The sequence below is a fragment of the Boleophthalmus pectinirostris genome, unplaced genomic scaffold (genome assembly GCF_026225935.1).
Source record: "Boleophthalmus pectinirostris isolate CB_2022bp ecotype Guang Dong unplaced genomic scaffold, ASM2622593v1 HiC_scaffold_10, whole genome shotgun sequence".
NCBI classification, from domain to species: domain Eukaryota; kingdom Metazoa; phylum Chordata; class Actinopteri; order Gobiiformes; family Gobiidae; genus Boleophthalmus; species Boleophthalmus pectinirostris.
In genome coordinates this window covers 429,208-441,793 of record NW_026570971.1, presented here as the reverse complement: position 1 = coordinate 441,793, position 12,586 = coordinate 429,208, and the positions used below count along the sequence as shown (strand labels likewise).

At 44.0% G+C, this 12,586-nt stretch overlaps 1 protein-coding gene across 1 annotated transcript; it reads left to right on the top strand.

The window, feature by feature from the left end:
* Positions 1–2,197: 2,197 nt before the first annotated feature.
* Positions 2,198–12,314, top strand: foxa1 (forkhead box A1). Its single transcript, XM_020936566.2, has 3 exons — positions 2,198–2,266; positions 11,268–11,320; positions 11,402–12,314. Exons 1-3 carry the CDS (start codon positions 2,198–2,200, stop codon positions 12,312–12,314), a joined length of 1,035 nt encoding a protein of 344 aa, XP_020792225.1.
* Positions 12,315–12,586: the final 272 nt, after the last annotated feature.

Below are 12,586 nucleotides of genomic sequence, written 5' to 3'. Positions count from 1 at the left end.
TAGACTTACACTACAATAGCACCACTACTATAGTACTACTTACACTACTACTACTACTACTACTACTACTACTACTACTACTACTACTACTACTACTACTACTACTACTGCTTTTGGAAATTTATATTAAATAAAACTTGTCTCCACTGCAACTCTGGACCAGGACTAAACCAGGACTAAACCTGGACTAAACCAGGACTAAACCGGGTCTGGACCAGGACTAAACCAGGACTAAACCAGGACTAAACCAGGACTAAACCGGGTCTGGACCAGGACTAAACCAGGACTAAACCAGGACTAAACCGGGTCTGGACCAGGACTAAACCAGGACTAAAGCAGGACTGAACCAGGACTGAACCAGAACTAAACCAGGACTAAACCAGAACTAAACCAGGACTAAACCAGGACTGAACCAGAACTAAACCAGAACTAAACCAGGACTAAACCAGGACTGAACCGGGTCTGGACCAGAACTAAACCAGAACTAAACCAGAACTAAACCAGGTCTAAACCAGAACTAAACCAGGACTAAACCAGGACTGAACCAGGACTAAACCAGGACTAAACCAGAACTAAACCAGGACTAAACCAGAACTAAACCAGGACTAAACCAGGACTGAACCAGAACTAAACCAGAACTAAACCAGGACTAAACCAGGACTGAACCGGGTCTGGACCAGAACTAAACCAGAACTAAACCAGAACTAAACCAGGTCTAAACCAGAACTAAACCAGGACTAAACCAGGACTGAACCAGGACTAAACCAGGACTAAACCAGGACTAAACCAGGACTGAACCAGAACTAAACCAGGACTAAACCAGAACTAAACCAGGACTAAACCAGGACTGAACCAGAACTAAACCAGAACTAAACCAGGACTAAACCAGGACTGAACCGGGTCTGGACCAGAACTAAACCAGAACTAAACCAGAACTAAACCAGGACTAAACCAGGACTGAACCAGGACTAAACCAGGACTAAACCAGGACTGAACCAGGACTAAACCAGAACTAAACCAGGACTAAACCAGAACTAAACCAGGACTAAACCAGGACTGAACCAGAACTAAACCAGAACTAAACCAGGACTAAACCAGGACTGAACCGGGTCTGGACCAGAACTAAACCAGAACTAAACCAGAACTAAACCAGGTCTAAACCAGAACTAAACCAGGACTAAACCAGGACTGAACCAGGACTAAACCAGGACTAAACCAGGACTAAACCAGGACTGAAACCAGAACTAAACCAGGACTAAACCAGGACTAAACCAGAACTAAACCAGGTCTAAACCAGAACTAAACCAGGACTAAACCAGGACTAAACCAGGACTAAACCAGGACTAAACCAGGACTAAACCAGGACTAAACCAGAACTAAACCAGGACTGAACCAGAACTAAACCAGAACTAAACCAGGACTAAACCAGGACTAAACCAGGACTCACAGCTTGTGTCTAGGTGTTTTTTCTCCAGATCATCTGTTTTATAAAAATCATAAATCCTGTCTGCTCCTGTCCTGCTCCTGTCAGCTCCTGTCTGCTCCTGTCAGCTCCTGTCAGCTCCTGTCTGCTCCTGCCTGCTCCTGTCAGCTCCTGTCAGCCCCTGTCAGCTCCTGTCTGCTCCTGCCTGCTCCTGTCAGCTCCTGTCTGCTCCTGTCTGCTCCTGTCTGCTCCCTGCTCCTGTCTGCTCCTGTCTGCTCCTGTCTGCTCCTGTCTGCTCCTGTCTGCTCCTGTCTGCTCCTGTCTGCTCCTGTCTGCTCCTGCCTGCTCCTGCCTGCTCCTGTCTGCTCCTGTCTGCTCCTGTCTGCTCCTGTCTGCTCCTGTCTGCTCCTGTCAGGATGTTATAACTCGAGTCTAAAATGGTTGGTTTCATTTGAGACTCGGAGCGCGCGGACTCTGCGGAGACGTTTTAATGAAACTCATTTTGGGCGCGTGCACGTGTGCGCACGCATGCACGTGAAAGAAGGGGGGGGGGGGGAGGAGCCCAGCGCGCGCGGGGTCAGAGACTCTTCAGTCCCGCTTAGTCCTGGTTTAGTCCTGGTTCAGACCTGGTTTAGTCCTGGTTCAGACCTGGTTCACACCTGGTTTAGTCCTGGTTTAGTCCTGGTTTAGTCCTGATTCATACTCGGGGCTGGTCCTGGTACAGACCCGGATTAAACTTGGACCGAGTCTGGACCGAACCCGGGAGCGCGCGCGATGCTCGGCGCCGTGAAGATGGAAGGCCACGAGGCGCAGGACTGGAGCACGAGCTTCTACGGGGACGAGGTGAGACGCACGAGACCTCAGTTAGTCCTGAGTTAGTCCTGGTTCAGTTCTGGTTTAGTCCTGGTTCAGTCCTGCTTCAGTTCTGGTTTAGTTCTGGTTTAGTCCTGGTTCAGTCCTGCTTCAGTTCTGGTTTAGTTCTGGTTTAGTCCTGGTTTAGTTCTGGTTTAGTCCTGGTTTAGTTCTGGTTTAGTCCTGGTTTAGTCCTGGTTTAGTTCTGGGTCTGGGCTTCGTTCGTTCTTTTATTCTGTGTAAAATAATGTTAATAAAATGAACCGTAAATGTGTTAATCATGATTAAATTATTGTTATTAAATTATCAGAAAAAAAATCTTTGTAAAGACACGCGAGCTGCGGACCTTACGGACTCAACCAAAGTAAAACGGAGCATTTTTATATTATTATTATTATTATTATTATTATTATTATTATTATTATTATTATTATTATTATTATTATTATTATTATTATCATTATTATCATTATTATTATTATTATTATTATCGCAGTGAAATAAATCAAAATAAAGTGAAAGAGTAAAGAGACTCCGTCACATTCAACAGAAGAGGAAAAATAATAATAATAATAAAAAAAAAAAGAAAATAATAATAATAATAATAATAATGATAAATCGGATAAAGAAATACATAGAAAACAAAAGGGCACGTGTGTTAAAAGGGCCATAATTAATAATAATTGAATTAAATAAATCATAATAAATGAAGCTTTGATCTTTGTGCGTGTGTAAAGTAAAGCACGAGACTCAACGCGCGCGCGTTTATTTGTACAGCACAATTCATACACAAAGTCATTCAAAGTACTTTACAGAAAAAGAAATAGATTAAAATCACAAAAACTAAAACATAAATAATCATCATAACATTAAAAAGAGCGACATTAATGAATGACATAAAAGAGCGCGAAGAGCGCGGAATAAAAACCTTTCAGTCAAACGCAGCTAAACACAAATGTTCTGAGTCTGGATTTAAACAGAGTCACAGTCGAGTCACAGTCGAGTCACAGTCGAGTCACAGTCGAGTCACAGTCGAGTCACAGTCGAGTCTGTCTCTTATGTTCACCTGTTCCAGGTTTTATCTGCATGAATCTGAAACTCACTCCCCGTGTTTAGTCCGCGTTAAAACAATCATGTTCTATTTTATTATTATTATTGTTGTTGTTGTTTTTATTATTATTATTATTATATTATTATTATTATTATTATTATTAATAATAATAATAATAATAATAATAATAATAATAGACTTTGATTTACACAGGCAGGTGGAGGATGAGGATCAGACTGATCGAACTCTTTTCTGTCTCTGTCATCATAAACTGAATGAATGAAGTGCTTCTAAATATACAGACAGTATATACATATATATATATATATATATATATATATATATATATATATATATATATATATATATATATATATATATAAATAGTATTTATAAATATATACAGGAGCCAGTGTCTCTGACGCGCTCCGTCTTTAACGCGCTTATAGAAAATCAGAAATAACAGCGGAATCTTTAAGAAGTTTTTATATTTAAGTTATATAAATATAATATATAGGCCTAATATATATAAGTCTATAAGATAAGAGAGACACACTTTTATATGAATATATGATATATATAATGTCCGGTTATACACTCTGCGTTTATGACACGCGCGTTATTCACTTATTGATGGCGGGAATCTGAGTCAAACTCGGGCCACGCGCACGTGTAAATTTGATATAAAATAAATCAACTTTGGCGCAAAAACAACAAGAAAAGCGGATGAATCTTTCGAGTCCGCGCGCGGTTTTTATTCACGACAAAAAATAAAACAGGAAAAAATAAAATAAAAAACAGGACTAAAGGCCGAATGTAACGATGTAACGGACCGGCGAACGTGTCATTATGGCGCATATATGTATATATATATATATATATATATATATATATATATATATATATATATATATATATATATATATATATATATATATATATATATATATATATATATATATATATATATATATATATATATATATATATATATATATGTGTGTATATATATATATATATATATATATATATATATATATATATATATATGTGTGTGTATATATATATATATATATATATATATATATATATATATGTATATATATGTATACTGTGTGTGTGTGTGTGTATATATTTATATATATGTTTATGTATGTGATATATTGTGTATATATAAATGATAAATTGCATAGGCCTATAGATAAATGACAGGTCATTTATCTGGCGTGTGAATGTTCCTCGAGTCGTTGTCGGAGACGTGGCGCAGACAGAGACGATTTAAAAATATATATATACATACATATAAAAACAAAACACATATAGACCGATCAGCATGAGGGGAAATGTGATTCCATTTTGGGATTTTGCACAGTTTTTAACTCTTGTCAGTGTGAAATATCCCAAATTCGCTGCGTCAAAGTAAATCCGAGGAACAAAAGGATGTTCCTTTTTTATGGAAATCACATTTTCAGCCTCAGACACTTCATTTTATTGAGCTCTTGAAAAAAAAAAAAAAAACTCAAAGTGAAATAATGATGAGACTCGGACATTTGGACTAATTTCTGTGACTCCAAATGCTTCTCAGTCTCTTGGGCGGCTCCACGTGCTTCTGTTCATATCTGAGGATGTCGGGAAGCTCCTCCTGAGGTGGCGGATGGAGTCTTGTGGGATGTTTTTCCCAGATCTATGAGGACATCACTGAGCTCCTGCAGAGTCTGAGGAGGAACATGGAGTGTCTGATGGAGCCAAACATAACGTCTCAGAGGTTCTGTCAAGTTTAAGTCAGATGGTGAGGGACGTCTTCATTCCTCCAGGTTCTGCTGCAGACTCTTCCACATGAGGTCAGGTGTCGCGCATCAGGAGAAACCCACGACCTTCTGCACCAACGTAGCTTATGATAATGAGTTCAAGGGTTTCATCCCAATACCTGATGGCGTAAGACGGGCATTTTGCAGCTGGTAGAGGTTTGTGTGTCCCTCCATGGATCTGCCCCCTCAGACCATCACGGACCCACCACCAAACCCTCCTGTGAAGCAGCAGCAGAATGTTCTCCTCATCTTCTCCAGGCTCTTTCACGTCTGTCACAAGAGCTCAGGGTGAACCTGCTCTCATCTATGAGAAGCTCAGGGCACCAGTGGAGGACTTGTGTGGTCTCCAAATGCCAGTGGAGCTGTACGGTGCTGGGTGGTGAGGACAGCGCCCCCTACAGGACGTGGAGCCCTTAAACCACCCTCATGAAGTCTGTGATGGTCTGGACAGAGACGTTCACACCCTGTCCTGCTGGAGGTCATTCTGTAGGACAAAGGCAGAGCTCAGCCTGTTTCTCCTGCACACAGGAGCAGATATGGTTCCTGCTGATGGTGGTGGACCTTCTCTGGCCCTGTCCAGATCTCCTAGAGGAATTGCCCATCTTCTAAAATCTCCACGTTCTGGAGATGGTGCTGGAGACACACTAAACCTCTTGCGACGGCTCAATCAGATGTGACATCCTGGAGAAGTTGGACAATCTGTGCAGCTTCTGTAGGTTCAGGAATGTCCTAATGTCCTCGATTATCACTGTGGCCAAAGAACAAGAGGAGAAACTGGAAATGATCTCCAAGGGTCCAGTTGTGTTTTAGGGTCCAGTCCTGTTTTTGGTGTGGTGTCATTGGTGCCTGTAGCGCCCCCTGGGGTTCATTTCCATTAAAACAGAAGTGTCCTTTTGTCCCTCAGACACTGTCCCATCACATCTGTACAGAAACACTGAGACCTGATGTGTTTCAAACTGTTCCTTCTTTTTTTTTGAACAGTGTATTTGTGTCAAACATTAGGGACACAGAGTTTAAGAAGTTAAGTGAGAGTATTACAAGAGTATAGTAGTATTCTGTGTTTGAGTATTACAGGAGTATAGTAGTATTCTGTGTTTGAGTATTACAGGAGTATAGTAGAAGTATTCTGTGTTTGAGTATTACAGGAGTATAGTAGTATTCTGTGTTTGAGTATTACAGGAGTATAGAAGTATTCTGTGTTTGAGTATTACAGGAGTATAGTAGTATTACGTATAGTAGTATTCTGTGTTTGAGTATTACAGGAGTATAGTAGTATTCTGTAGTATTCTGAGTATTACAGGAGTAGTATTCTGTGTTTAGTATTAGTAGTATTCTGTGTTTGAGTATTACAGGAGTATAGTAGTATTCTGTGTTTGAGTATTACAGGAGTATAGTAGTATTCTGTGTTTGAGTATTACTAGTAGTATTCTGTACAGGAGTATAGTAGTATTCTGTGTTTGAGTATTACAGGAGTATAGTAGTATTCTGTGTTTGAGTATTACAGGAGTATAGTAGTATTCTGTGTTTGAGTATTACAGGAGTAGTAGTATTCTGTGTCTGAGTATTACAGGAGTATTACAGGAGTATAGTAGTATTCTGTGTGAGTTTAGAGTATGAGTATTACAGAGAGAGTATAGTAGTATTCTGTGTTTGAGTATTACAGGAGTATAGTATAGTAGTATTCTGTGTTTGAGTATTACAGGAGTATAGTAGTATTCTGTGTTTGAGTATTACAGGAGTATAGTAGTATTCTGTGTCTGAGTATTACAGGAGTATAGAAGTATTCTGTGTTTGAGTATTACAGGAGTATAGTAGTATTCTGTGTTTGAGTATTACAGGAGTATAGTAGTATTCTGTGTTTGAGTATTACAGGAGTATAGTAGTATTCTGTGTCTGAGTATTACAGGAGTATAGAAGTATTCTGATTCTCAACTAAATCAAAGGGTTAAGGATAAAAATCTAAAACTCTTTCTCTTCATTTGAGATGTTTTGTTCCATTCCACGTGCATCGTTCACAGTTTTATTCCTTTCTGCTGATGCTCAGTTTCTCTCACCTCATTCAGCTCGGTTCCTCCACCAGAGTCTGGAGCCTGACACTTCTTCAGTATCTTTGCTGTTCCAGTGCTGCACTTTTCTGGGCTGAGATGTTCTGTTGTTTTTCCCAGTATCTGTTGTAGTTTCTTCCAGTTTGGAGGTTACAGCCCGAGTGTCTGATCACCACGAGCACCACTGATGCCTTCACTTTCCAGACCTTCTCCAGCTCCTCCTTGAGCCCCTGGTGTTTCTCTAGCTTCTCGTGTTCCTTTTTCCTGATGTTTCCATCTCTTGGTGTTGTGATGTTCACCACCACGGCTCTGCTCTGTTTCTTCTCCACCTCCACTATGTCTGGTTGGTCCATCTCCATCCTGTCAGTCTGGATCTGAAGTCCCACAGGATCTTGGCTCAGTCGTTCTCCACAACCTTTGGAGGTGTTTCCCACCCTGATCCTGGGGTCTCCAGCCTGTACTCTGCACAGATGTTTCTGTGACTCTGCCCGACATTGGTTCTGTGGCTCCATGTTTGTTTCCCTGCAGCATCTGACACCTGCAGTTCTGTGCTGGACTGTCTCAGGAGCCTCTTTGCACAGTCGACACCGTGGGTCTGGTCTGGTGTGGTAGATCTGGGCCTCTATTGCTCGAGTGCCCAGGTCCTGCTCCTGAGCTCCAGGATCAGTGCCTCTGTGTGTCCTTCAGACCCTCTCAAGCCATTGGTAGGATTTCTTGATATCAGCCACTTCAGTTATGTTCCGGTGGTTCATGTAGGGGTTTGTTCTGCCATGATGGTCCCTCCAGCACCTCTTCCTCTGGACCCCACTGTCTGAGACCTTCTCTGAGCACCTCATCTGCCGGGGCCTTGTCCTTGATGTTCTCAAGGAGCTTGGATGTTTCATCCTGGACAGTGGTTCCCACACTCACTAGTCCTCGGCCCCCTTCCTTCCGGCCTGCGTTCAGTCTCAGGGTGCTGGATTTGGGATGGAACCCTCCATACATGTCAGGAGCTTTCGTGTCTTAACATCTGTGGTCTGTATCTCCTCCTTTGGCAGCTTACAATCCCTGCAGGATCTGATCACTGGCAGGGCGGAGCTGTTGATTGCCTGCACCTTGTTCTTGCCATTGAGCTGCTTCTAAGGACTTGCCTCACTCTTTGCAGGTATTTGGCCGTAGCCGCTTTCCTTGTTGCCTCTTCGAGGAGCCATTTGCTTGTGGGATACCAAGGTATATATATATATATATATATATATATATATATATATATATATTATATATATATATATATATATATATATATATATATGTGTGTGTTTAGAGTTCGAGGTTAGGGTTAGAAGGTGAGGGAGTAATTTTGTTGTTGTTAAATGACATCATTTCTGCATCACACATGTGTTTGACACAGGATTTTAAAAAAATATTATTTTCAATATTTCGGGGGAAATATTCAAATCTCATTAAATTTCTGACACAAACAACAGCGTAAAAAGACAAAATCTTTATGCCAATGATGCTGTTTAGAGCAAAGCACAAAGAGAGACAGACCAAGACCACTTCTAGACCCAGACCAGGTTCAGATCAAGTCCAGACTCAAACCAGACCTGATTCTGTTGAGGACTTTAATCAAGTTTCAGAGGGTGAAACAGATTTATAATAATAATGTGATAAAGCGCGGCGTCACGCAGCAGCACACAGCTGTGGTATTAATAGTCTTAATAATAATAGGCCAATGACTCGATACAGGCCTAATATTCATACCAATAATGGTATTATTACTAATAATCAGAGATCTGCGGCGCTGCTGTGATTCGGAGGAAAAGGTCAAACGTTACAAACAGAAATGAGAAAAGTATTTTTAAATTGGCTTTGGATAAAAACATGTTTTTACTGAAATAAAGACACTGACTTTATTAAACGAGTTATTAATAAAACGAAGCATGTGCAGGTTAACCCTTTCACTTCCCACAGCCCCTCAACTCCCCAAGTCTCATTAGAAACAGACTTTTCTGAAACAAATTTATCCCCAGAGCTTGAATTTTTATAATAATAATAATAATAATAATTAATTATTATTATTATTATTATTATTATTATATTATTATTATTATTATTATTATTATTATTATACCCAGGATCTTTGAGCCTCTGGTGTCACTGTGGACGTCGTTCTCGTCTCGTCCGTGTAACATGTGTAATTAGCTGCTGTTTATAAAGGAGGAAAAGGCTGAAGTGGAGAAACAGCAGCTCTGATTGGTCAAAACAGATCACACCCATCACACAGGTGGGCGGAGCCAGGCCCTATCCAGGAAAATATGTGGAAGAAACACAGAGGTACACACACAGAGGTACAGTCACACACAGAGTACAGTCACACACAGAGGTACAGTCACACAGAGGTACAGTCACACAGAGGTACAGTCACACACACACACAGAGGTACAGTCACACAGAGGTACAGTCACACAGAGGTACAGTCACACACAGAGGTACAGTCACACACAGAGTACAGTACAGTCACAACAGAGGTACAGTCACACACAGAGGTACAGTCACACACAGAGGTACAGTCACACAGAGGTACAGTCACACAGAGGTACAGTCACACACAGAGGTACAGTCACACACAGAGGTACAGTCACACACAGAGGTACAGTCACACAGAGGTACAGTCACACACAGAGCTACAGTCACACACAGAGGTACAGTCACACACAGAGGTACAGTCACACACAGAGGTACAGTCACACAGAGGTACAGTCACACACAGAGGTACAGTCACACAGAGGTACAGTCACACACAGAGGTACAGTCACACACAGAGTACAGTCACACAGACAGTCACACAGAGGTACAGTCACACACAGAGGTACAGTCACACAGAGGTACAGTCACACACAGAGGTACAGTCACACAGAGGTACAGTCACACAGAGGTACAGTCACACACAGAGGTACAGTCACACACAGAGGTACAGTCACACACAGAGGTACAGTCACACAGAGGTACAGTCACACACAGAGGTACAGTCACACACAGAGGTACAGTCACACACAGAGGTACAGTCACACAGAGGTACAGTCACACACAGAGGTACAGTCACACAGAGGTACAGTCACACAGAGGTACAGTCACAGAGGTACAGTCACACACACAGAGGTACAGTCACACACAGAGTACAGTCACACAGAGTACAGTCACACAGAGGTACAGTCACACAGAGGTACAGTCACACAGAGGTACAGTCACACACAGAGGTACAGTCACAGAGTACAGTCACACACAGGTACAGTCACACAGAGTACAGTCACACACAGAGGTACAGTCACACAGAGGTACAGTCACACAGAGTACAGTCACACAGAGGTAGTCACACACAGAGGTACAGTCACACAGAGGTACAGTACACACAGAGGTACAGTCACACACAGAGGTACAGTCACACAGTTACTGTGTTCTGTGGAGCTTCTATGAGTTTGAGGTTAAATTCTGTCTGTGTGGAAGACACGACTCTGAGACACCAAACGGTGAAACCAAACGGTGAAACCAAACGGTGAAACCAAACAGACCAGGGAAAGTCGTGGTTTAACTACAGTCACTAACTCTTAGACACTGTGATATTAACTGTGATCTTAAACCTCTGATTTATATGATGTGGGTCTGGGTCTGGTCTGGGTCTATGTCTGGGTCTGGGTCTGGTCTGGGTCTGGTCTGGGTCTGGTCTGGTCTGGGTCTGGTCTGGGTCTGGTCTGGGTCTGGTCAGGGTCTGGGTCTGGTCTGGGTCTGGTCTGGGTCTAGGTCTGGGTCTGGTCTGGGTCTGGGTCTGGGTCTGGGTCTGGTCTGGGTCTGGTCTGGGTCTGGGTCTGGTCTGGGTCTAGGTCTGGGTCTGGGTCTGGGTCTGGGTCTGGGTCTGGGTCTGGTCTGGGTCTGGGTCTGGGTCTGGGTCTGGGTCTGGGTCTGGGTCTAGGTCTGGGTCTGGTCTGGGTCTGGGTCTAGGTCTGGGTCTGGTCTGGGTCTAGGTCTGGGTCTGGTCTGGGTCTGGGTCTGGGTCTGGGTCTGGTCTGGTCTGGTCTGGGTTTATAATGCAGACTTTCTCTCTCTCTGTCCAGGTCTACTCTCCCATGTCCAACAGTTTACCCGGTTCCCTCCAGATGCCCTCCCTGTCCTCCTCTGGACCCTTGTCCTCCTCTGGACCCTTGTCCTCCTCTGGACCCCTGTCCTCCTCTGGTCCTCTGTCCAGCAGTTGTCTGGGGGCAGGGCTCATGTCCCCTATGTCTCAGATGCCCTCCCACATGTCCTCCATGTCCGTGCAGATGCAGCCCATGTCTCAGATCTCGTCTCAGATCTCGTCTCAGATCTCGTCTCAGATGCAGCCTGTGTCCTACATGTCCACTGCGAGTTCTCAGTCGTTCAGTTACTGCGAGGGGCCACAGGGAGGCGCTCTGAGCCCGGCGTACGGCGGCGTCAGCTCGTACGGCAGTAACAGACGTGATGCTAAGTCGTTCCGGCGCAGCTATCCTCACGCCAAACCTCCGTACTCGTACATCTCGCTCATCACCATGGCGATCCAGCAGGCGCCCAATAAGATGCTGACGCTGTCGGAGATCTACGCCTGGATCATGGAGCTGTTTCCGTTTTACCGCCATAACCAGCAGCGCTGGCAGAACTCCATCCGCCACTCTCTCTCCTTCAACGACTGCTTCGTCAAAGTGTCACGTTCGCCCGAGAAGCCCGGGAAGGGTTCCTATTGGACGCTGCACCCCGACTCCGGAAACATGTTTGAAAACGGCTGCTACCTGCGCCGCCAGAAACGCTTTAAGTGTGACAGGAAGCTGAAGGGTAGCCCCGCCCCCAACACCAATAACCCCAACGCCCCCAACACCGGTAACCACGCCCCCGAGCAGCTTCCCGCCCACAATGCCCCTCTGCCCGCCCACAGCGCCCCTCTGCCCGCCCACAGCGCCCCTCTGCCCGCCCACAGCGCCCTGGAGCTGAAGGATGACCCCCGCTTCGCCTTCGATCACCCCTTCTCCATCCACAGCCTGATGTCACACGGCGCCAACGCAAACGCCAACGGCTACGGCGGCCGCGGTCTGGAGCTCGACGCTAACTACTACAGCGCCCCCTACCCCCGGACTCTGCTCCACAGCTCCTAGCCAATCACAGGCCGGGGCTGACCAATCACAGCTCAGGACTGTCTGCATGGACCAATCACCATCGAGAACTGTGCTGTTCCTCATCACCTGATCCTGGGTCAGTTTAATCCTGGTTTAGTTCTGGCTTAGTTCTGGCTTAGTCCTGGCTCAGAGGAAGAACTAAACCAGGACTAAACCAGGTCTTGGACTTGAGAGACTGAATGTTTTGAAGCTGCACTATTTTAGGACTCACTGATTTGGACATGACCTTTTTTGGCACTTCCTTCCTGCAC